The 25,486-nt window shown below is 32.9% G+C and overlaps 3 protein-coding genes across 7 annotated transcripts; 2 read left to right on the top strand and 1 right to left on the bottom strand.

Annotated features, from left to right (window-relative positions):
- The first annotated feature begins 35 nt into the window (after positions 1 to 35).
- On the top strand, positions 36 to 4,268 carry LOC148611383 (DNA-directed RNA polymerase I subunit RPA12-like). Of its 4 annotated transcripts, none has more exons than XM_088591876.1 (5): positions 36 to 115; positions 805 to 937; positions 2,272 to 2,381; positions 3,257 to 3,366; positions 4,013 to 4,268. In XM_088591876.1, the coding sequence occupies exons 2-5, from the start codon at positions 805 to 807 to the stop codon at positions 4,035 to 4,037; spliced, it is 378 nt and encodes a 125-aa protein (XP_088448002.1). In that variant the 5' UTR covers positions 36 to 115; the 3' UTR covers positions 4,038 to 4,268. The 4 variants fall into 4 exon arrangements, with proteins under 4 accessions (XP_088448002.1, XP_088448003.1, XP_088448004.1 ...); XM_088591877.1 differs by having other exon boundaries at positions 43 to 133; XM_088591878.1 differs by having other exon boundaries at positions 89 to 174.
- Positions 4,269 to 7,308: 3,040 nt separating this feature from the next.
- LOC148611382 (BPTI/Kunitz domain-containing protein-like) lies at positions 7,309 to 9,234 on the top strand. Its single transcript, XM_088591887.1, has 4 exons — positions 7,309 to 7,504; positions 7,742 to 7,921; positions 8,219 to 8,389; positions 8,996 to 9,234. Exons 1-4 carry the CDS (start codon positions 7,366 to 7,368, stop codon positions 9,163 to 9,165), a joined length of 660 nt encoding a protein of 219 aa, XP_088448013.1. The 5' UTR covers positions 7,309 to 7,365; the 3' UTR covers positions 9,166 to 9,234.
- On the bottom strand, positions 9,219 to 23,175 carry LOC148611381 (uncharacterized). Of its 2 annotated transcripts, XM_088591881.1 has the most exons (23): positions 23,040 to 23,175; positions 22,478 to 22,499; positions 21,675 to 21,854; positions 21,239 to 21,421; positions 20,843 to 20,968; positions 20,305 to 20,475; positions 19,927 to 20,097; positions 19,366 to 19,536; positions 18,744 to 18,914; positions 17,942 to 18,112; positions 17,343 to 17,513; positions 16,977 to 17,147; positions 16,239 to 16,415; positions 14,619 to 14,801; positions 14,124 to 14,312; positions 13,638 to 13,817; positions 13,141 to 13,320; positions 12,448 to 12,636; positions 11,794 to 11,973; positions 11,179 to 11,358; positions 10,646 to 10,819; positions 9,932 to 10,091; positions 9,219 to 9,336 (listed from the first exon to the last, which is right to left on the bottom strand). In XM_088591881.1, the coding sequence occupies exons 1-23, from the start codon at positions 23,082 to 23,084 to the stop codon at positions 9,333 to 9,335; spliced, it is 3,549 nt and encodes a 1,182-aa protein (XP_088448007.1). In that variant the 5' UTR covers positions 23,085 to 23,175; the 3' UTR covers positions 9,219 to 9,332. The 2 variants fall into 2 exon arrangements, with proteins under 2 accessions (XP_088448007.1, XP_088448008.1); XM_088591882.1 differs by lacking the exon at positions 19,927 to 20,097.
- Positions 23,176 to 25,486: the final 2,311 nt, after the last annotated feature.

The raw sequence follows: 25,486 nt of genomic DNA, 5'->3' as shown, positions 1-25,486 counted from the left end.
GGGTATGAGGAAGGCAAATTTCGTTTTATAAAATATTGTTTTTATTGTTTTGTATATTATAAAAATCAAGATGTCAGCTCCCATGCACACGTGAAAGAAGTTGAAACATTTGATTGTAATTAACACACTAAGGGTATAATTGAATTGCAGTAACAGTCGTATTTGTTGCAAAACGTATTTAGGAAGACAAATTTCGTTCTATAAAATATTGTTTTTATTATTTTGTAAATTTAAAAAAACCAAGATGTCAGCTCCTATACATAGCTGCGAAACGTAGCTCTAACTATTTTTTTGTATTTTCTTAACGCAGTCACCTGAGAGGCCGTAAATTTGGCTACCTCCCATGATAGGTGCAGAATCCAATTATACATGTATGGTCCTTTTGGTTTTTTGTTGTTTTTTTTTTGCAGTTACTCAATACAATATATATTTTATGCCTTTTTAATTTTAATTTGACCAAATGCTCAAAATGTTTTTTTAATACTCTGCTCCTGTCTTTTTATATCAACTTTTGTCTAAGCCAACCCATCTCAAATGATTCTGTAAAAAAGACTTAATATTAATTAAAACTCGTAATTATTCAGCCTGACTAAAGCCCCTACTATCCATTCTGGTTTGTAGCACCCCAGAGGACAGTAGGAGCTGGCTTTAGTCAGATGATTTGTTAAGTTTATAATATGTTTTTTTTTTGTTTTATATGGTTCCATTAACATGTATATACATCAAAAATCATCACATGTTTGCTTCATCATAAACCCATAGTTCAAATCTAGAACTTGTGTAAACAAATTTTATTTACTGTAGATGTCTACAAGAAAGGAAACTGTGTTTGCAAGTGACCTTGATTTTTGTCCTGAATGTGGAACAGTGCTGCCTTTACCTGGCTTAGAAGATTTAGTCACCTGTAAAAAGTGTCAATATAAAATAAGAGTTGAAGGTATGGACCTGACATAAATGAAATTTGACACGCTTAAAGAAGCCATGACACAAATATTTTATTTTATTTTTTTTGTTTAATTGCTTTCTTATAACTATATGTAAATCGTATGTTTAAAATTCCCCTTGAAGTTTCCTATGTCATTTAATTGAAGATAAATTGATTTAGAATCACAAATGACCCATGCCATACAACTTTTAATTAGCCATGTGGTCATGTGACAGTGTTATGTCATTGGTTCTCAATTCATATTCAGTATTTGAAATCAATAGGGCTGTCACTTTTGTTGCATGATTTCTACAACTGAGAGTGAAAATATTGGAAGTTTTGGTTTTCCAGCAAATCTATAGATTCAGTCATATTAATTTAAACCACTTTGAAAAGAAAAGATAAACTCTGTCAGAAATATTAAATTATTTTGAAGACTAGACAAAGATAAACCTAAATGAATATTTCAATGATAAATTCTTGGTTCTGTCATGTATGATGGAACTATATTTTGCTAAAATATATTGACATTCTATGATTTTAAACTGTTTTTGATAATTTCATTTGATTACTCCTAAGAGTCTCACACTAAGTCTTCCTCATGTTATAAATCTTTTCTGCTAAAAATTTATATTTTAATATTGACCAGAAAAGCTCCAGTGTAGACTCACCTAGCATATGTGTATTGTGTAAAGTTTCAAGTTTAATTTCAAATTCAATAAGATAAAAGAAATGCATATTTCAATAATATCAAAGTCTCACACCTGCATATCACCTGTGTCAAGGGTTGCAGAACTATGTGAAGATAAAAGAAGCCATCCACGCTATCAGGATCGTAATTAAGTTATTGATATTACCCAGTGGCAAAGAATGAATGATACAGTGAGTGTCAGTATTTTACTGGTACCTCCTGTTTATGTGTGAAAAAAAAGGTGCAAAATACACGTAGTTGTGAATTCAAAAATATTTATAAAAAGATAATTTTGTGTCACATCTCCTTTAGTTACTGTTTTATTACAATTAAGAACTTAATTTATTAAGCCAATTTCCAATTTAAAGGTCATTTTTAATGCAGGGATGTATCATATTCAATTGTCAATTACCTTATGATACAGTAAATTAAACTGTTTTTTTTTTTTTAGGATACAGTGTACTACTACAGATACATCTTGTATTTCTTATAGAATTTATTTGTTCTTCATACTCACAAAACTTAAGTAATTGTGCCAGCTTTTTACAAAAGATGAAAGCAGATATGTTCTTATATTTGTTATGGGACCAAAGTTATTTAACTTTGATAAAGATTTTAAATTCCTTATTAACTCTTTTCTTTTTTGCTATTTCAGAGTTTGACAATATTGAGATTAACTCAAAAATAACATTCAATGAAATTGCAACCCTTGAGCAAGATGCTGAAAGTGATACTGGAAAACCTAAACACCTGAAAGGTCCTATGGTAAATAAGTTGAAAAAGCCTTGTTTTCCAGTCTTCATAATTCTGTTCTCTTTTTTTGTAATTCAGTAACTTTATCAAATGTATTTTTCAATGAATTTTTGTGATTGAGATGATTATGTGCTTAAAAAAAATAAATACCCCTTGTTTTTGCAACATTTATTAAACCATGAATGAAAAAAAAGAGTTATATTTTACATTTAGAAAATATGTGATATTTCATAGATTCTCCATTTGTCAAAGTTCATATATTCTATATGATGTGGTATGTTTGACTCTAAAATTGGTTCAGATTTGAAGGTTTTGGTTTACCAAATTTAAAACTTAAATTGATATCTTGAGACGATAAAAGAGCATCTGGTTTAGACCAGTTTTCAGATTATTCAGGGTTCAGTTTAGACAGGTGTTCAGATTATTCAGGATCTGATTTAGACAGGATTTCAGATTATTCAGGGTTAGGTTTAGACAGGTTTTCAGATTATTCAGGATCTGGTTTAGACAGGATTTCAGATTATTCAGGATTTGGTTTGGACAGGTTTTCAGATTATTCAGGATCTGGTTTAGACAGGATTTCAGATTATTCAGGGTTTAGTTTAGACAGGTTTTCAGATTATTCAGGGTTTGGTTTAGATAGGTTTTCAGATTATTCAGGGTTTAGTTTAGACATGTTTCACTGTAAATACCATTTTATGTTTCTGGTTAGTTTACTATTTCATTGTTTACAACATACAAACTAGTACCTGTTTTAACAAAGGAAGTATAATTCATAGCAACTGAATACATAGTAAACTTCAAATGACAAAATGAAGTACATTTTTTGTACATGTAACATTTATGACATCAACCAAAATTTCATGGTCTATGGATTACTATTCCAGGCAGATAAGAAATGTGGTCAATGTGGTAATGATGGAATGGTTTACTCTACAATGCAGACTAGATCTGCTGATGAAGGGCAGACAGTGTTTTATACCTGCCCCAAATGCAGGTATGTCTATGTTAACATATCTATGCAAGACCATTTGTTCCCTCAGTATCTAAAACCATGATCATGTGCTTAATGCACATTTTTATTACTATATAAATAGAATTTATCTGTCAAACTTGGGCAAATTTATCCAAGTGGAGTATTAGTTATAATATATTTTAGGTAGCCAACCATGACACATATTTCTATTGCAAAACAAAATGGAAGACAACAGTGGTAATCTAAAATCAACCTAACATTTTTTAGCTTGAACTTTTTTTTTCATAAAAAAGACATCTGTGAGCTGTTTTGATAATGATTGATTTACTCACTTGACTTTGTTCTGAGCTCATGTCCAACAACAAGTTTTACTTTTTTAATTACAAATTTATAAGTAAATTGACATAAATATCAGCAAAAAATGCAGAGGCATAAAAATAGGAGGACAGAGACATCAAAATCCAAATTCATGGCCTAAACTTGAAACAGGAAACGAAGACGATTTACATACACATTGTAAGAGATTAAAGTATACCAGTAGCCATCTGTGGAAAATACAATAAGTACTTGTGCTTAAGCTATTTGAAAGGGACACTTTGTCAACTTTTATGGTCATTCATTTTCATTGAAACATAGTCAAGTTAAACATTTTTAATTTTTTTTCCAGCCATCAAGAAATTGAGTACTCATAGCACACGATCATAATCATAATCATGATTAACAAGAATGATAGTTAAATGGTACTGATGAAGGAAATCCCTTCTCTCAAATAGCTGTGATAAATTATATCATCTTGGACTATGGATTCTACTGTATCCATGTGATGCTAAACAGGGTCAATTACCCTGATTTTGATTCATGTATTGAAAGAACTGTCATGTTAATTGTATATGTATTTTGAAAATAAATTAAATTAGTAGAAAGTTGCTTTATTATGGGTGTTAATAGTTGCATATCACTATCCAAGCACTTGGATTAAATTTAAGTGAGGTTAAAAAAAGAATCAACACCAAGCAAGATTGCTTTTAAGGTAAATCAAATGTAATACATATTCTTTTCTGTCATCTAGCAAAGTCATACAGAAGTATAGCAAACTATGTTTGAAATTATGTAAAAAAATATCTTTAAAATTTACTAGAAAGGATTTTTTACAATAAGTTGTGTATGGCAAAATTGAACCAATTTCTTAATTTTTTTTCTAGGGGGAGATAATTGGCAGGATTTTGTGGGTTGCAACTGAAACAATGTGGTAATAAGGGGACACCTTGATTCTGGTCAAATTCTTATTATATGTCTAATATTTAATTAGAATAAAAATTAAAAGCTGTATCAAGCTTGAAATATGGTTCCATATTTGTCCCAACTATTCAGGGTTTGGCTTCGTGATTGTATGAAGCTGTGCCCAGCAAAGAATTTTATTGAATATTGCAAGAAAAAAAATCCCAAATTTTTCTTTATGAAATATAAAAGAATGTCATCAATCTTATAGAATGTTGTAAAAAAATCACATACTTTAAGGCTCAATTATCTACCTTAGCAGAACAGGAAGCTGTATTTTCCAATGGAATACCAATCCATTTAAAAACCATCAACCAAACAATGCTTTTCAATCTACATACATGTACACCTTATTTTCATGTAAGTATAGTTCTTTCTGCGTACAGATTTGTGTTTTGTAGAAAACAATGCCTTCATCTCCAACTTAAATCAAACCAAGAGCAATAATTTTTAGCTAATTGCCGGTTACATGTACATTGTATAATCTTTATCTCAAAAATGCATCTACTAAATAAAAACTATAGACATGTTATATGGTGTGTATCTAAATATAAAAAAAAAGAAATTTTGGTGAGTCTTTGACATGCATGAATCACATCCTTTTCTGGTATAAAGACTTTGTTTTGTTTGTTGGGGTTTAACGTCCGGGCAGCAATATTTCAGCTATATTCAGACGATGAACATGAAATGGATGATAAAATGAACATGAAATGAAAAATGGGATGGGACACGAGGATGATAGGGTCAACAAATTTTGATTGCCACAAGATAACAGGGAGGGATGGGTAGGGTTGGGCAATTTAGCCTCCTGTGGCGGAGCGCAAAGGTTCCTACTCCTATCGAATACCACAGCAGGGTTCTTTAACGTGCGAGGAACGTGGCATCTTCCCAACACGGTGCACCACTATGGTTTGCGGTCAGGTTTTCCGTATTATAGCCTGACAACCCCACCATGTAACACGCCAGGGGTACCCCATTCCACCACCTGGGGCACACATCCCAGTTGCTCTGTGGGCAGAGCGCCTAGTCCCCGGCTAGGTTTCTGAGCACTATTTGGTCGCCTTTTACGACAAGCTTAGCGCTGCTGCAGGCCTATTCTTTTGACTCCCGGACCTGCACGGGGTGATATAAAGACTGGTACTTAAAAAGATAGTTCAGTTGAATTGTCTTGTTCAGCACGAAATTTATTAAGTTGAAAACATACTTGTTCATTCTGTCTGGACTATGTCCTCATGTTTCAATTTTATGTTTTGTGTTTCATTAAAAAATACATAGAAACATTAAAAAAAAACACTGAGAATAACTCTTCTGTTCATTGTTGTTACCCGTAAATATTTGTAGTTGTCAAAATTATGAAGTGACATGATCATTGTTCGATGCCTTTCAATAGTTAAACATACATGTATAACCCTGAGAGACATATGTTAAGGATACTCGATTTATGTGTCACAGTGTTCCAATCAGCTTGGCTACTAAAGCTCTACAGCGGGCTGTGGTTGCTTAAAATTGCTTATAAAATACTTTTTTCTTATTTCAACTTGATCATATAATCAATAAAAGTAGTAAATTTGTTAAGACACATTTGCTTTGAACCCTCCCGAAAAGGCGTTTTGTATCGTTAGAAGGAATTCTTGGGACATGTATCCTACAATGACGTGTTTTTATACATTGACACATATTTATGATGCCAATCTAAATAATGAAATCCACGATAAACACAGTGAAAGGTTTAACATCATAATTCAAGGTCAAAGAGAACGGAAGGATAGAACGATAACAAAACAGGAAACGCAGAGACAACTTTTACAGAAACGTATCCAGTATGTATAGAGAAACTTGCCGTATTAACTCTAGGAATCAAATACAGCACTTTCGTCAGTATAAACAAATGCAGGAAATTAAAACTGACGGTACCAATAAAAATGGAAGCATGGTTTCGCTGCAAAATGAGTATATTTTTTTTGCTTTATTGTTCTTTACGATAAAAGTCATCACTACAGAAGTTTTATAATCGCCATCCTGAACTTGTGGGTCATTACGGTGTATCCATCTGCACCATGACAACCGATTTGTTCAACGTATCATAGTCTTCCTTTCCTCTTTCGTCTACCCTGGGCTTGTTAAACGAGTGTTCCTAGATAAGCATAGGACGCTTACCTTACCGGTCCACATGGTCCATGCTCCCAGTTGTAGTTCCTGGATTATATTCTTTTGATTTCCACTAGAATCTTGGTTCCCTTGATTACTTTTCGCTTCTCACAAATCATTCATTACTGACATTTGCAAGGTTTGAACTGTTTACGTCTTGGGGAACAGATCTGTTTTCGGAATGTACTACAGAACAATTTGAAGTAGAGTTTCTAAACGACTATATAGCTAAATGACACAGAATCGAACAGTATAACTTTTCGTGTCTCCAATTAATTGTGACCGTGAAGTCAGCTTTTCTTTACTATTTATCTAATTTTTGTATGTGTTTTCTGAACTGTGTTCCACTGCATTCAATCTTTTCTTGATTTAGTAAACGCGTGTTAACAAGAGCAAATGATGCAGATTCTTGTCTAGTACATAAATTAGTTTATTTTCCCGCATTTTGATAATGCATTTTCCATTCCACACACTGTCATAAAATGGCTTTGAAGAGACCATAAATTATTGAATACACCCAAAAGCATCTTACCAAAAGTGAATCATACGACTGCGTAAATAGATGAGTTATGATATGATGTTCATTATAGTGAAATGAGCCTTCGTATTGTAATGTTTTGTTTTGAAATCATACTACTTTTTGCTGTTGGTTTGAATGGGGGGTTAGCAGCATCCCTCCAGCATAATGTCTCAGCTGATTCAGGATTTATTAACGGAGACGAGGACATTGATGGTAAGATCTTATCGTAGTTATACCTCTGTATAAACATTTATTTGCAAAAATAAATACATTTATATATCATGACAATTTCCACTTAATAAATTTCTGCCTGTTCAAACGCCGAAAAAGTTGTTCCTTTCGAACTAGATATACAACTGCTACTGTGCTAATACCAACCGGTTTGTTGCTTTGTCTTTTTATACTTTCATTCGTTTGGAAAACATTGTTATATTTTGTTTTAAATATTAGTGTGTGTCCTACCAGCAGACCCCGGTCCATGTGATGTATACTCTACAATGTTCTATTTCAATATGGAAACAAAGACTTGTGAAAAATTCCAGTTCGGAGGTTGTCTCGGCAATGGGAACAAATTTTATGACTATTGGGACTGTGAAAGAGTGTGTTACGTAGACGACAAGCATCCAAGTGGTAAGATTAACTCATTACATGTTAAACTGTTTTAAATATGAAATCCATGCATTACAAGCAAGCTACCATATAGCTACTAGTTTATATACTCATGTCAAAAATTTCGCAGTTAAAACGATTCAAATAATGGGAAAATTGTAACATTTATATGATTTCACAATCTGTAATTATTGTGAAGGAAGCTGTTTAAATAACAAACACGTACCCTTTCGTATCGGTAGTAATTAAGTTATAGGCATGCATTTTCTAATTACTGTTCCTTTTATGCATGCTAAATAAAGAGACTTTTGATTATAGTCTGTGATCAACCAAAGCTTGGCGGTAACTGCACGTTTGAGTTTAACCAGTACTTCTACAATTCCTCTGCCAATGAGTGCCAACATTTCGTATACACGGGATGCAATGGAAACGATAACAGATTCCATGACAGGACTACTTGTCAGGATCTTTGTAAAGTGCCAGGCGATTGTGAGTTTTTAAGATATTTTTATGCCTTAATTCTGGCCCAGATGTGTGCTGTTTGAATTTTTTTTGCTCCCATGTTTAGGATTTTTTAGCAGAACGGTTGTAAAATATTTACAACTACATTAAAATTTCGCTTATGTCGAGTCATTTTCAAGTGCTGGCTTATAAATATATGTACTAATATGTGATAACCAATATGTTTGGAAAAGAAAGAAATTTATAAGTTCAGACAGATTGTAACCTGAATCTATACCTTTACTGTCTGTGAATAGATTAATACTGAATGATTTTCGCAATATTATAAATGCTTAAATAGCAGTCTTTATAAGTATAAAACAGAAGGTGATACATGCATGTCAAAAACCCAAACAATGCACCAGTAATAGTAATATGTTTAAAAATGGACACCTTAACTTATTTGATGGAAATTAGTTCTGGTTCGTGTTTAAAAAAGTTACGAATTCGTAGCGTAGCGACTGCCTTCCACATAAGCATTGAACAATTTATTCGGTCATAATTCTGTCGTTGCCTCACTATTTTAAAGTTCGCAAATTCATTGACTAATAGGTGTTATTTTTAATGCCTCCATAAAATTGTTTTTTTTTTCAGTGTGCAAACTACCCAAGGATAACGGAGTTGGTCCTTACAATGCCATGTTTTACTACTACAACCAAGAGACAGGTGCTTGTGAAGAATTTTTATACAAAGGTACATTAGGTAATGATAATAAGTTTCATGACAAGGAAGAATGCGAGATGACCTGTATGGACATTAAATAAGGACTGATCCCAGCCGTCAAAAAGTTTGTAAACGTACAATCGACTTAAATAAATTTATCAAAATGCAAATGTATTTTATTCAACAATGAAATGAGCTAAACTAAAAAATATCCTAGTCCATTAGACTGTCAAGTTCCAGTGAGTATATTCCATTGATTACCTGTCGCTTACCTACAAGAATAAACAACCAAATCATTAGTATTTACCTTGACACAAATATATTTATATATTCATTCATATACTAATATTCTACTAAAACAAAGGTATAAAATCTTATACTGTAACCTCGGTTAAACGGCAGTTCTACTCTCGAGATGGTTAAATTTTCAACATTAAAGCGCAAGGGTGACAATCGAGACTTTATATGTACATAATGTTTGTTTTGAACAAACGATCTACGGAGAAGAACAAAAAAGGAGAAGAGTATTTCTTAAACTGGATAATTTAAGATAATTAAGCAAAATAAATGTTTAACAGACAATGGTAGGGTTCGATCCACACCTGCAAATGTATTTATATAACAACAAAAGCGATCGCGTTACATATTGATATGCATCTAGCTAGTACAAGTTATAAGGATTGTCATTGAAGCATACGTTGAAATCTCGTAAGTACAAGGTTAGAATGCTGAAAAAAACGAAATCTCTTTTACATGAAATAAACAAAAAGGATTTTAAAATGTAATTCCAGATCAATAGTGTAGTTTTATGAAGTATTCATTCCATGTTTTCTTTTCTGTTTTATATATGCTATAAAATGTACTTACGTTTTACACTTATCTTCGCAACATTTTTTGCTTGGGAACCTATTTGAGTTACCTCCGTGACCAAGATACATGAACTGTATACACGCATCCAAAGAAGAGTCATAGTAATATGCCCATGTTAAATTTGTTCCAGTTCCCATGTTCATGTCCAGTGAACATTCTGAAATACAAAATCATAGTAAAAAACCGACTTATTAGATTTATAGGCTAGTATTTTTGCTGTCTTGTAAAAGTCTTAGTCTACAAAAATAAGAGCGCCATAATGAGTTTGTTGCACCTTAGACCTTAACCACAGTGGCATACACAAACGCGTAAACCATCTGATTTTGGTTTATTTAAAGTGACTCGCAACTTTTGCATTTAACTGTTAAGGTAATATTAGGGGTATAACAATAAAAGGTAATAACAAAATTACATAAGTAATAAAATATAGGCAGTAGTCAAAAGGAATAGTCAAAGGAAAGTTTGTATTACAAATAGCAATATCAGGGTATAAAACTAGAAAGTTGGAAACCACCGCAGTGGTTTTGACTTGGTACAAACATAAACTAGGTTTTATAGCGCGTTAAACCTCCCCACTTCCATTACTCTTTCCATTTGAGGCTTTTTAACCTCTAAATTATCTTTCTTATAGTTTCTAATCATAGATTTATTGGGCATTCTAAATATACTATTAAAAAGTATGTTCAACAGTTAAAAGCACTACTTATTTACCATTAACAATATCTTTATGGCACGTGTCGAAACATTCAATATAGTTGGAAAATTTGTTTCCGTTACCACCATTTCCACGGTATTCAAACCATTCACAGTCATTAGTGTCTTTGTTATAATAAAACATCCATTCTCTAGAATACCCCTCACCCACATCTCTTCCAAGAGTACATACTGAAAAAAAACGAGATATATGTCTGTGCTCAAAAGCAGGCCTACATTTAAAAGAATGGATACTTTATTTTAATTTCGAAGTGTATAATATTCTAAACGAATACACAACCTTACCGCGAAAATACCAATAAATCAACGAATGCGAGTCACCAGGAACAATAACTAACTACGATTTTTTTGTATGGAATTCGAACTCTTAGAGTTAGAAGTCCTATGTACATTAATATTTCCAATATAAAATATCAACTTCATTGATAGTTGGATTTCATGGTTGACCAATTCACGTGATCAAAGAATGCGAGCCACCCACAGAAACAATAATATACTTTAAATACTTTTAATAATACGATTAATCTTACCATCAACAGGTACAGTATAGGTGCCACAAGTTTTCTGACAGTCCTCTAATGTAACAAAGTTGTTTCCGTTAGGAGAGCATCCACTGAATATGAATTGTGTACATTTTTTGTACAGCGAATCATAATAATACCTGGTGATTGACATGTGACCATTTCCAACTTGGTATGGCAGAGAACAAACTGGGAATGATAAAAAAAAGTTTAAATACTTTCGATCGCCTATTTTATCATTATGATAGATTCGTTTCTATCCTATTGATTACTCATTTACAACTGGAATGAATAAATTCGATTGTATTAATTGACTTTTTTCAGTTATACATTCTTGAACTCAATTAAAGAACTATTTTCTAGGTGTTCCTGCTGTTTTGGTTTTGTATGTACTTTTTAAGTTATGTTATGTTGTATGATTTATTTGTGTTGTTCTTTTGGCATTCCCGGTGTTGATTTTACTTTCCAAATGATTTTCCCTCGTTTGTACCTTGCGAAATGCTATTTCTTCTTTTAACGAACTATGGTTAACATGTATTATTTCAGAAAAACGAGAAAGGGAAAGCGCCAATATAGCATTAATTATTTCAAAGTATATCTCCTATGCTTGATCTCAATACTTACCATCCGATGTGGGTAAATATGTCCCGCAGAATGATTCACATTCAGCTTGTGTATAGAACATGTTATCATTTCCTCCATAACCATAAAATGTGAACTTTTCACATTTTTTCGTATTGTAGTTAAAGAACCAATACATAAAGTTTCCATCACCATATCCGGAGTCTTTTGGCATGGAACATACTGTAAAAAATATTATCCATTGGAATAATTATGATATAGCTAGGTCTATCGTCTTGGTGGTTGTACCTTTTTCGAATTTAAGAGGGCATACGAAATTTCCATCTACTTTTAAAGAAATTCATTCAGCCATGTTTGTAAAAAATATTAAAACCATGGCAACACACTTTCTTCGGTTTCTCAAGGAATTTATTTTGAAAGAGATGTACTATATTGTATTGTTTCAATTTTATTTCCATTGGATAAACAATAAATTAAGTATTATAAATAATAGCAAACAATCCGAATCTAATCAAAAGAAACATAAAGCTTAATGACAAAATTACTGAACTAAAAGGCAAATCCCACGTAACAGTAGTCAAAAGTAGAGACTTCCATATGACAATTCAATGTCAAGGCAGAAACCGGAAGCCTGGAAACAACCGCAATGGTACCGACTTGATACAGATATTCCCGATGGAGGAAGGTGTTTGTTACCTGACTTCGGTACATAATAGTCTTTACAGAACCGTGTACGCTCCTGACAATCCTTCTGTGTATCAAAACAATTGTTGTTTCCTCCCTGTCCAGAGTAGTAGAAGTGATCACATGTTCCTGTATTGCTGTTATAATAGTATCTATCAATATGATTTTGTCCTGATCCGGATTCTACGGGCATCTTACACACTGTAACGACAGGTTTGTCAATATAACAATAGTAACCATGCTTTAATGTACCAATGAAGTGTCATCTTATTAGACAGCGGGTGAATTGACAGTAATGAAAAAAATCCCAAGGTTATCGGATAGTACGAAATGAAAAACAAAATATTTGTAAGGGGGAAACCGTATATATATATCATTAGGGATGCAAGTTTCAATTTTTTTTTTCTGATTTTTACTTTAATATTTTTAGCTTTCGATTGAACTCATCAAACTGAACATACTGACGTCTTTAACTTTATATTGACATTGATAATCTCCAATGTAAAACATAATGCTTTAGTTAATCCCCTGTCCAGGAAGAACCTCGAGTTATAATGAATCTGCAACTATCATACATCAAACGTTTTTCAAAATATGAACATAGTTTTACATTGTTGTCATAATAGTATCATTTTTATGCGAAAAAAACCTAAGTTTTCATATAAATTTCATCAATTGTCTTTTTACGATGAATACGAAACTAACCTGTAATTGGGACAACGGTGTCTTTACAGTGTAACATGCATGAATCCAGATCATGGAATCTGTTGAGGTTACCACCGCTGCCGCCATATGTAAACTTATAGCAAGTGTTATCTTCTTTATTGAAATACCATTGGGAATGTCCCTCTCCCCCAGTACCAACATCAAGTGGCAGGTAACAGACTATTGGTAATATAATTGATAAAATGCTTAAACGTTGTTAGAACGATACCTAAAATCTTTGAGGGAAAATGACGAAGGCAAAAAGACATAAACACATTACAAATCCATGAGAGTAAGAAAATAAAAAACAATGCATCGAACATGTGTTTCGAATGTTTTGATGCTCAAAACACAATGAATCATTCATGAACGGAACAAACTACGTGGAGAGACAATATAAACTTGTCCTTATTGCAATAAGACACCTATGCTTAATTCAATGATGTGATGATCAGACCAAATGATCTTGCGTAATTAATTTAATTTTAGGTTCTCACCGTCTTTTGGAGTTGGTCTAAGTTTACAGGCATCCTCACAAGTGTAGTAATCGTAGAAGAAGTTGTCGTTATTCATTGCTCCTTTGAACAACATCTTTTCACAAGTATCTGTTGCCTTGTTGTAGTAGAATATCATATCACTCCTGTCTCCTACACCGACATTCTTTGGCTGTTCACATGCTAAATAGAGAAAGTAATTTTTAATGATTGTTAAAGCTGAAGGAAAAAGACTCAAGAGCAAACACAGTAAATAAGACAACACTCAAGGAAAAAAACCCAATTAAAAACTAAACGTACTTTGTATTACATCAATGTTAAGGGTAATAGGTCTTATTAGTAATTATGAAAAAAGATGGTGAAAAAGATACATTGACGCAGTGTTTTATATCAATAATGTCTGTCATTTATATTTTTTGTTATCAATAAGAGGAAAATACGCATAATTATTATCAGAAATTGTATTCCTTATCAGGATTCGAAACTTACGGTGTAAATCACGCTTTTTACACAAAGCTTCACAGTATATCTTGTCATGGAATCTGTTGGCATTACCACCAAAGCCAGTGAACTTGATTTTTTTACAAACATTGGCCTCAGGGTCGTAGTACCACTCATTAAAGTCGTAGTAGACTGCATTATCTAAATGTGCACCAGTATCGCAGGGCATCTTACAAACTTCGAGTGAAAACAAAGAGAGAAGAATATAGAGACTAGAACAAAATAAGTAAAAAACAGGAAAGGCGAATGTTTTGAATATTGTTTTGCTTTAACTGTTTTGTAATGGTGGTGCATAGTAAGCATCTTTTAACAAGTTCAGTTTCAATTAAATTACTGGTATTTACTACACACACAATTCTTAAAACTCTTTCCAAAAACATACTTTCTATATCACTCAGATGTACTGCTCAATCAGCACTACTCCAAACATTCTAATTACATTTAAAGTAAATGTAAAATATTTTATAGCTTTATTTTTCTTACTTTCATTTGATGGCTCCTGTTTCCTGCATCTTTTAACACAGTCCTCCCACGTGTTAAATCTGTTAGCGTTACCATAACATCCACCATATACAAACTTGTCACATGAGTCAGTCACTTTGTTGTAATAGTAGTACTCAGAATAGGCTTCACATGGACCTGAGTCTTTAGGTAATTCACATACATCTGAAAACAAGCAACGAGCGATATAATTTGGTCAACCAGTCTCCTGTGCAAAGGTATATAATTTACACCTCTGAAACACCCAGTACGAAAACTCAACTCTTCCGGTAAATTATGACAGTGCACTCTAAACAGCTGGCATTGGATACACTGCTGTAATTCGAAGCTTAGGTGCAGTTTTTTATCCGAAATAAGAAGGCTTATAAGCTGACAGAGAGTAGTAAATCTTTGGTGGATATCAAAATTGTGGTGATTGAAATTGTGAGTGGGAACATAAAAGACTTCAAAACACTGTAAAATAGGAAGAACAAACAGTTTTATAACCTGGGAAATGTAGAAAATGATTGGCTTAAAATTATGAAGGAACAAGGATCTGATAAAGTAGGGACAGTGGTGATATACTATTTGCGCGAACTGTGCATATATTTAAATCAATTCCGATTGGTTCACTGTCAGGTTAATAGTGTTTCGATTAGTGCCTGCACACTGTATTTGAACTTAACATGTTTATGAATATAATGAAAACTTCACTAGTAATGAAATATTGTAAATAAGGGCAACAAAAAAATTACCGAACACTAATCCGATACATATTCAAGTCAAGTCCAAAATAGATATTACATGACCGAAAACAGTGTCTACAAATAGTGAATCGCAATATATATGTGTCAAATTTGACAGTTCTAACATCGTTGGGAATTTTTCAGACCTTTAAATACGTTTACATATCATCCCTGCATTAATTTGATCCGATGAAGCAGTGTAGTGCATAATGTCTAAATACACTATAATAAAATATCAACTAATGACCTTCTGCAGTGCCTGAAATAAACTGAGTGTGTAAGTGTGAAAGTAAATGGTCTGTGAACACAACTCACTACCTAATCAGGTGAATACCTGTGACGTATAAAATTTTATTGACAGTTAACAAAGATCTTGAACATTGTGTTATAGACACGCGTTGTGTGCTGATCTTGAACACTGAACTATAAAACTAAAAATATTTTCGAACACTGTAATAAGAAACTATACAAAATAGGAAGAACTTAATGCTTTTTGTTAATTCCGTGTGGGTGTATCCAAAATCCCTCCCGCTTCACTCTCTGTAGACCGCTCCAGATCGTGTTTTGTTCCACGATAAAGATTTTCATTTCGTTGAAATCATCGAGGCAGCGGTTTGGTAATCTGAAGTGTTGACTCACTGGGAGTAAAGGCTTTTTTGTTAGGTCGCTCCTGTGACCCTTCAAGCGCTTGTGAAAAGGCGGTTTAGAATCACCAACATACTGAAGGTATTATATACATAATTATATTTGAATTCATTTCACCACGGGTAAACTTGTATTCCTTATTTCTCATTCAGCATTTTAATATTGAAAAATGGAGTCATATATAAAAGCATATTTTGGTGAAAAAAATAGATTCATTGGATAAACAACATACCATACTGGTCATTGACTTGGCAACATATGGAAAACTGTTGTGACTGATAGACAAAAGAGTCTTGGGTATAACATTGATATCCATAAGGGCAGAACGGTAAGTGAGTTCCTTTTCCACAGGTGATTATCTGACCATCAAACTCAAGTGGGTCGGTATTACCAGGACAGGTGATTACAGCTAAAATGAAATCAACGAGAAGAGTTTTTTTATATGTAAAACAATCTCTGTCTGTTTGACAGCAGAAAGGTGTTTATAAAGATCAGATGCTACTTCCATGAAAATGGTTCATAAGCGCCTTTTTATTCAGAAAAAGTGAACTATAATTTATTCAATATCAATATTATGTCTGATATACACGTGCTTCAACTGAAATATTAAGTAAAATTAATGTAAGATTACTATTAAATTTGTAAAAAATATAATACAGCAAACCTTGTGAATATATAAAGAACCTACACATGACAATGTAACGTTGACTAAAAAGTGCTACTTATCGTAAAAAAGCAAAAAAAAAAAAAAAAAACAGAACAACAACAAAAAAAAAAACAAAAAAAAAAACAAAAAAAAACAGGCTGGAATGTTGAAGGTTCCGTCATGATATTATATCTTATCAAATAGTAACTGCAAGGATTGTTTACTTCAGGGCATTTTCACAACATTATTCTCTTACTATCAACAATTTTCTGACAAGATTTTTTTCGTTTTTTAAGAATTATCGATAAAATATAAATCACTTACGGGGACAATCTGGTAAAGTGATTGTTTGTATTTGCTCTGAGTCTCCAACGCAGTCTTTTCCTCCAAAGTCTGGAGGTGGATTGTCGCATTTCCTAAACCGAGTACGTTTACCTTTTCCACAAGTGACATCGCAGTCAGACCAAGCGGACCAAATACCCCAGTTTCCATCAACTACGTAAAAATTAAAACAAGAATGTTTTATTACGTAGTGCATCTGAACTTACATATTGCATCTTTTACAAATTGTTTTCTACTTATTAAACCACAGTTAAAATTTCAATACAGAAAACTAGTAAGTATGGTTTTGTTCCACCAATTGATTTCATAATATTTGATTGTATTATAAATCAATCAAAGCAAACTTACCACAGCATTCTTGTGTATTGCACGGCTCTGATTGATAATTATCCCCTTGGCAGACTTGGCCTCCATAAACGGGGTCTGGGTGGTCACATTTACGTGTTCTCTCTCGGACGCCACCCCCGCATGATACACTACATGCTGACCACGTACACCAATCGTCCCAACCACCATCAACTATAATGTGATTATGTATTTTTTATGTTTATTAATATATCGTTGTCAAACCCATCATGAGATGGGTTTGACAAAGATATATTAATGCAAGAGTAATCAAGGGAACCAAACTTATAGCGGTAAATCAGTGAAACAACACTATTCTTTTCCCTCTGTTAATCATCAAATTATCAATTCAAATTTACGCATAAGAGTACTACCGCTTTTTGAAATGTTGAAAAGGAATAATTTAAGCACTTGTCGGGCTATGCAAAACATTAAGTTTAAAACTTCTGTTCTCTGTGTAGATCTCAGTAGTTCTATGATAAGTGTTCAAAAGTCGAAAGAACTAAAATATTTGTCGTTTTGGTGCTACTAAAGTAGTACTTTATTTGTATGATAATATATGTTGCTTCAACATTGTATTTTAGTAATTCTCAAACACATACTTGGACATTCCTTATTCATACAATAATCCGTTTGCAGGTCATCGCCCTCACAGTACTTGCCACCATAGGCAGGAGCTGGAGCTGTGCAGGATCGAGTTCGTGTTTTAGTACCTATTCCACATGATACACTGCATGCAGACCATGCTGACCACGCACTCCATCTTCCATCAACTGTAATGTACATAAAGAGTAATCAAGGGAACCAAGGTTATAGCGGTAATCAAAAGAATGTAATCCAGGGACAAAGACCAGACATGGAAAACAGACACACACAAGAAAGACCATAAAGTAACTAAAATCATACATACAAAGTAACAAAAGCAAATGAGCAACTCCACTCTGAACCAGCCATACGAAATGAAATGTGTACTTTTAATTTATATTTTGTAGAAAAAAATGACTCTAGTCCTCAGATCACACGGATTAATTTGCATTGTAAATTAAAACTGATAAAACATAAACATATGTCTTTATCATAAAGATTATTGAATTGTTTTCCTGCAATGAAACTAACTTGCACATGGTAAGTGTCTATCACATTACTATCGGTTTTCTTTCTTGATTACAACTGCCGTTTAGCAGTTTTTCAGGGAATGTTTGGCCACTTGTTGCAAATATACACTGTCTCCCATAATAGAAACGTCAAGATATGCCTTCCTTTTTAATCTGTTTGACACATCATTTTTTCCTTACCATTACCCATTTGGATCAATATACATGTCTACCAATGCTTTTTGAATAATCATTTAAACCCACTACAACTGTCTCAATATAAGTAATTCCTACCACTGCATATACCTACCACAGCAAGGCTGTTCGTTACATGTATCGACTTCTTTGTCATCTCCTACACAATAACTTCCCCCATAATCTGCTACAGGACTATCACATTTTCTGAATCTAGTTCGGGTACCTCCTCCACAGCTGGCACTGCAGGATTCCCACTCGCTCCATTTTCCCCATCCACCGTCCACTGTTGAGTTTTATTTAAAAGCAATAAATATTATTCTAATGCATCAATGTTTTAAATCAGTGCAACTTGGTGGCGCGTTTCATGATTTGGATCTCGATCTTTCCATGTTATAGTGTTGCTGATGAGAGGCTACTTCTCCAAACACGTGAACATCACACCGAAATTGGCAGTATTTACCGATGAGATTAGTATTTCTGTATTTTGGTTTTTTAAAGAATGTAGATGATTCTTATTGTCATTTTCATTTTACTTTGGACCTTAAACGATAAATGTATAAGCAATGAGGAAGGGGCATACGACTATCTATTACATTAAACATCGCAAGAGAAGTTGACTTCTTTAAAAAAAAAAGATGCATAACCATAGACAAATAGGATAACGTACCAATTACAATATTACAATAAACAAAAGAGGCTGACTAAAGAAACCTTGAACTTCGATTCAGACATACCTGGACAATGCCCTGCAAAACACGTTTCGATTTCTTCACTATCCCCGATACAAACAGCACCTCCGTAAGCTGGGCTGGGATGGTTACATTCACGATATCTACTACGTGTACCGTATCCACACGACTCTGAGCAAGTAGACCACTCGGACCAGCCACTCCAGCGTCCGTCAACTAAGTAAAATTAATCAATCATTATAATCATTTGAAGTAACAAACCAATACCAAGAAGGTATACTAGTATCTAAAGTATTTAAAAATAGCAAATTTTAACTTTACATCGATGGAATAATTGAAAACTCCGTTTTGTTGATGATTAAACTTACAGCGAATTATAGTTGAGCAGATGTAAATGAAGTGCAATGATTCAAAATTATATATCATTATAAGTTTCTTAATTTTCTATTCTCAACCTAAGATTCTTGGATCATAAAAATGTCAATCAAAAATGTATACATCATTCTCTGAATCAATGTTAATATTTCATGTTATAATTTAAATATAAACTCAAATTAACACTTTTTTATAAACTGGAGAATGATATCAACTATCATTGTAACTAACTTGCACAATGCTGTGTGTTGCAATCTTCAATTTGCAAACTGCTTCCGACGCAATCGGCGCCACCATATGCCGCATAAGGGTGGTTACATGTGCGTGTGCGCTCTCGGACTCCACCCCCACATTCTTTGCTACATAGTCCCCATGTACCCCATGGGCCCCACTTTCCATCAACTTGTAAAAAATGTAAATATATTCCAATGTCATATTTCTATTACATGTAAATGAGTTTATTTCGGAAGAAGACCTGCATTATATGAGGACTTTTTTTAAGCATTTTAATATCTCATTATGCATGTTAATCAACACGTTATTAAAGATTGGCATGAAGGTCGGGTCACAAATTATTGTCATTAACAGAAAAAAATTCCGATATCTTACCTGGGCAAAAACCAAGATTGCAATGCACGTGTTCCTCGTAGTCCCCAACACAATCAGCTCCACCGTAGGCCGGTAGAGGATTATTGCATTTTCTGGTCCTGCTCTTATTACCATTACCACACGATGCTGAACATGCAGACCAGGAACACCAATCACCCCAACCACCATTTACTGCAATGAACAATTTGATTATTCAATTTAATTATCATACTCGAAAACTTCATATTTTGAAATTCACACCCTTTAAAGTTTAAATTAAAGAGTGTATGATTTTATATATTCATATGATTATTTTTTTTGTTTTAAGGTTTAATGACATGTTGTCACAATCATTTTTTCAATGTTTGTAGGTTTTATATTCGAGTAGCTGATTATTTTTTTAAACTTTTTTGTGAATATGGTTAATCATGTGCTATTTGCCGTTTTCTATGTTTGTATGGTTAGAGTTAATTAAGCGTTAACGTAAGGTGTGCAAATTGAAATCATGCACGCATTGATTTACATTTGTATAGATAAATGTTTATTAAATGTGGCATACCTTTACATCTTTTCTTGACCTTTTTCGGACCTTCACAGATGCCACCTCCAAGACATGTCCTTGACCTGAATTTGAAATTATTTTTATTGCAGGGTCCCCAATCCGACCAGTCAGACCAATGGCCATCTGAAATAAAATATAATATTCATTTATAATCATAGATCTTTAACAAAAACTCCTTCTTTTTCACTCGTTTATATGTATCAAAAGCAAACAGAAAAGTTTACTTTGCTTTAGCTGTCATGCATTCTATTTAGATCTGTTGGGGTGATTCTTCATGAAGTACATTACAGTATATCCTCTGAAAGCCTTTCATTTTCACATTTGAGCGCTGTGAAAAAACCTTTACTGCTCTGACTCTTTAAAAATATCTTGCTTAGAATATATAGCACTTACATACAACAGGGCAGTCACCCATATCACAGTCCATAGTCTGAATGGCATCCCCTGGACAAGCTGCTCCGTCATTCTCTGGTGCTGGATTGGTACATGTTCGTGTTCTCTTCCTTATACCCACTCCGCAAGTAACACTACAGTCACACCAAGCTGACCAATCACTCCATCCGCCGTTAACGGGAGCTGCATTATATTTTAAAATAGGTTTTTTTTCATGTTTTTCGATGAAATCAAATTTATATGTACCACCCGTGCACCTAGTGGTAGTCTGGAGCAAATATAATCATAAACACTCCTCCTTTTGATTGTCTCCTACATTGTACATGATTGTATGCAAGAAGCTAAAAAGTAAATTCAAAAATACTATAAAACGATTGTTTACAATTTTTAAAATAAGTTACATAGGGAAAAAAAGCAACATGCCCGCCTTACTTACGGTAATATACATGACTGCCTGTTCCACATTTTGCCATACATTCTTCTATATCGTTGAATCTGTTGTAATTGCCACCAGCTCCAGAGTAATCAAATAGTCTACAACTGTTTGATTGCATGTCATAGAAGTATTGCATAAAGTGTTCAACTCCTATACCATAATCATAAGGCAACGAACAACCTGTAGACATAGTGTAATTTTAATTAATATATGCTAAGAGGGTGATTAGATATACATGTATGTGGCCTTTAAAACAGTGTACGAAAACTGAATTACCGTGAAACTTTTTTTTTTTTTTTTTGCATATTTTTTTCATCGTTCAAGCTCGTATTAGAAGATCTAATTGTATCAATCATACAAAGGCATATCGACTTTTTTCTATGAATTGATTTTCACAATACATTCAAGGAATACATTCAGTTAATCCCATAAGCATTAATCTCAGTTGACCATTTTTGTTCATAATTATGTAAAAAAACCAAATTGACTGGCATCTGAATTTGACTTAACTTCACATTGCCAACATCAAATCATCCAATTATGATCAGAAGGGCCAAGGATAATGCAAATCTCAATTCTAATTTGGACGATAAATGGGTTTTACTGAAAGTCATGAAAGATTTCACTTTTTTCATTTTAAACATGCTGATGCAGAATTTAATTCAAAACAAGTTGAACTAGTCTAGAAGATATAGATTATTAATAGCAACTAAATGATTGCTGATTATTCTCAGTAACTTGTGAAAATTAAAAAAAAATGTGTTTGGACATTTCATTTTAATTTCCATATGAAGACTACTTACAATTTATGGTCCCTGCCTTAACCTGAAGTAAACAATAGTTTGTAATATACAGAAATAAGGCCATACTAAATTCCCTACAGATCTCAAAACAATCATACCTTGATTTGCGTTTTCAAACTCCTATAAAGATTATTTTATACTCAACTGAGAAACTAATTCAGCTCAATAAACTTTTGGATTGGCTATTTTTCTTTGGCCATGTGATTTTATATGCGGCTTGGAAGTTTGTAGTCCTATGTGCAATATTTTTTTGTATTCATGTGTCTATAACCTTGGTTCCCTTGATTAATCTTTCATTTAATGATAACGGTTGACGTTCATAATGACAAATAAAACACATCAGAAAGTGAGGGATTGAGAACAATGAAGCACAATTGATTGTTTAAGGCTGGCTAAACCAAAATAGTAAGTTTTCTTGAAATGTATTAAACAATTGAAGTCGTCGTAAGATATTTATTTGAAAAAAAAAATTACCATAAGGTCATTTACCATAAAAGGCAAAGATTAATACTGATTTTGTAATAATAGACTATATATGCTACAAGAGATAGTTATTGCTTACCTGGTGTGCTACCAGCAGGATACAAAGAACAACAGCCAACACCATAGTTCAGGTTTTGTGGAGTATCGGGACAGGCTTTCCATTTTATACTATTCTTTAGGGTTGACTACGTTAACTTGATGTGATTTTAATACCTTTGTTGAGTTCAAATCGCTATTAAATGTGTTTTCTTTACATGAAATGAAAAATCTTTTTTTTTAAAAAAAAGATGGGGTGTGTCTCTCTACGCAGATGACGTAGGATATTTGTATTGTTTTTACTTCCACATGAAAGTCAAAGCTTCTAATGAGTATTGAGGATGGCAAAATATTTTTTGTTCAATTGTTTCTTCTTTCATATTGTTCTTTTAAAGTTTAATGACACACCTTTCTTACGCTTAATATTTTGTTTGGGTAATTATCATTGTATCGTATTGTACCCATTGTGACTTTTTGCCGTTGATTTCAAGCTGTGTCGAAGCAGCAGCTGTCAAGTTTAAAATGGCCTTCGCCACAACCATTGAGTGCAAATGGAGCTATAATACAGCAATACAAAATAAACACAAAATATGGAAAATCAAGTAGATAGAGAACACGTTTAATTAACTAATTAAAAAAATAAAACCATACTCTCTAGCATTAAAATGCCAAATGATGATAACACTTTAACGCCATTATTTTTTCTGTAGCTTTAAAGTCAAGCCACGATTATTTTTTTTAATGAAAATTTTAAAATATAGAATTAGTTTTGATTTTGTCTTTTGTGCAATGTATTGTATGTAATGTTCCAAAATTTCTACATTAAAATATTGGCTTTATTATTTTTTTTATGTTGATTATGTTGATAATAGATTGATTTTCTAATCTATATGCTTTGATTCAAGTTGAAAAGTAAAAGTACATAACATATTAGTTTGGTTAACATTCATTCAAAAAAGGATTATGATGATTATTTCTATTTACCGCTACAAACAAATCTGAGGTATAGTACTCCGATTATTGAACACAGCATATTTGGATTATTACTATTTAAATTGTTTTAAAAAGGAATATATTTCTTTTTCGTCTGTTAATAGTAATACAACTGTCTTTGCTACAAAAAGTTGGTTTTTGTTTCGTGGTTTAGGTTTTCTCCGTGTATTTATTTTTAAAGTTCAAAAGATTTCCTGGAAGGAAAAAAATATTTAGTAATTTTCCTGACGAAACTCGTTTTAATAAGAAAAATGATCTATTTACTAGAACTGTTGTGTAATATTGCCTACTGTGAGCATACAGCACACAATGCGATGGTACATTGTTTCACACATGGATACATACTAACGATCCATGAGTTTATGATGACGACTTATGTGGTGATGCCTTCAACCTTATAGCAACATAACCTTATTTGTAGAGGGTCTCTGTTCCTTGTGTTTACTTTAAGGCCATGATTTTGGATTTTAATGTATTTGAATAATCCCGCTGCTGACGCTTCGGAATTTTTTGTCGGTATCCAGAAGCCTAGTAAACTACTATTTTATATCTACGTCACCAAAGGTGAAATCGGGTATCCTTGGCGTTCGCTTTCGTCCGTCCGTCCGTCCGTCAAGCTTGTGAGATACCTATTTTGTAATATGTAAATAAAACATGTTGAACCATATTATTAAAAGTTTGACAGTAACTATAAATATATTGGAGATGTCCATATTCTATTATGGAGAAATATTATCAGCCAACATTTTACCTATATCTTTAGCATGCTTAACTTGGCCCTTCTTTGTCATTTCATGTTGCTATTTTGAGCAAAAATATTCTTATTATGGACAACTTTACAAAAAAAATAATATCATTTTAACCCATTAAACTTTTTTCTGCAAATTTATTTAGCTGTATATGCTATTATCACTACATATGAGTACTGTAAGTCCATAGTTTTAACTTGTTTTCTGTTTTTTTTTGTTTTTGTTTTTTTGTTTGTTAATATACATATCGAAAATATTTATGCTGGTGATGTAGGTCCATACATATTTATTGGTCTTGTTTTAAATTTCTAATTGATACTTATGCTACGTAATATATGATATACCAATAATAAATTGCTACAATTGAAAAGTGTATTGAAAAAATTAGTTTTCCCTATATGACTGTTTATATTCATTTAAGTACCAGTCCATGTAAAATTCAGACACAGCTTAATGTAGAGGTGATTTATGATGTAGAAAAAAGAACAAATGATGCTTTTTTTTTGGTATTTTAAGTACAATAGTCTTTCCTGTATTCAGATCTTTTGAGGAAATGATACATACACCTCGCACCAAAATCCACCAAATCAAACCGACTCAACAATGACAATCTACATAATATTTTCTCTCAAAAGAGCAAGAACCAAATGACGAACTAAGATCGGTTTTGTGGTCTGCAACCGTTATTAAGATAGAAATAAAAGTGAATTTAGTGGGCTTTTGACATGCGTTCTGTCTGCTTTTTATA

Source organism: Perna viridis, chromosome 7 (genome assembly GCF_037379345.1).
Source record: "Perna viridis isolate PV_CMFRI_1.1 ecotype Kerala chromosome 7, ASM3737934v1, whole genome shotgun sequence".
In the NCBI taxonomy this organism is placed as follows: Eukaryota; Metazoa; Mollusca; class Bivalvia; order Mytilida; family Mytilidae; genus Perna; species Perna viridis.
Note: the sequence above shows the minus strand (reverse complement) of the source record. Positions and strands in the feature narration are given on the sequence as shown.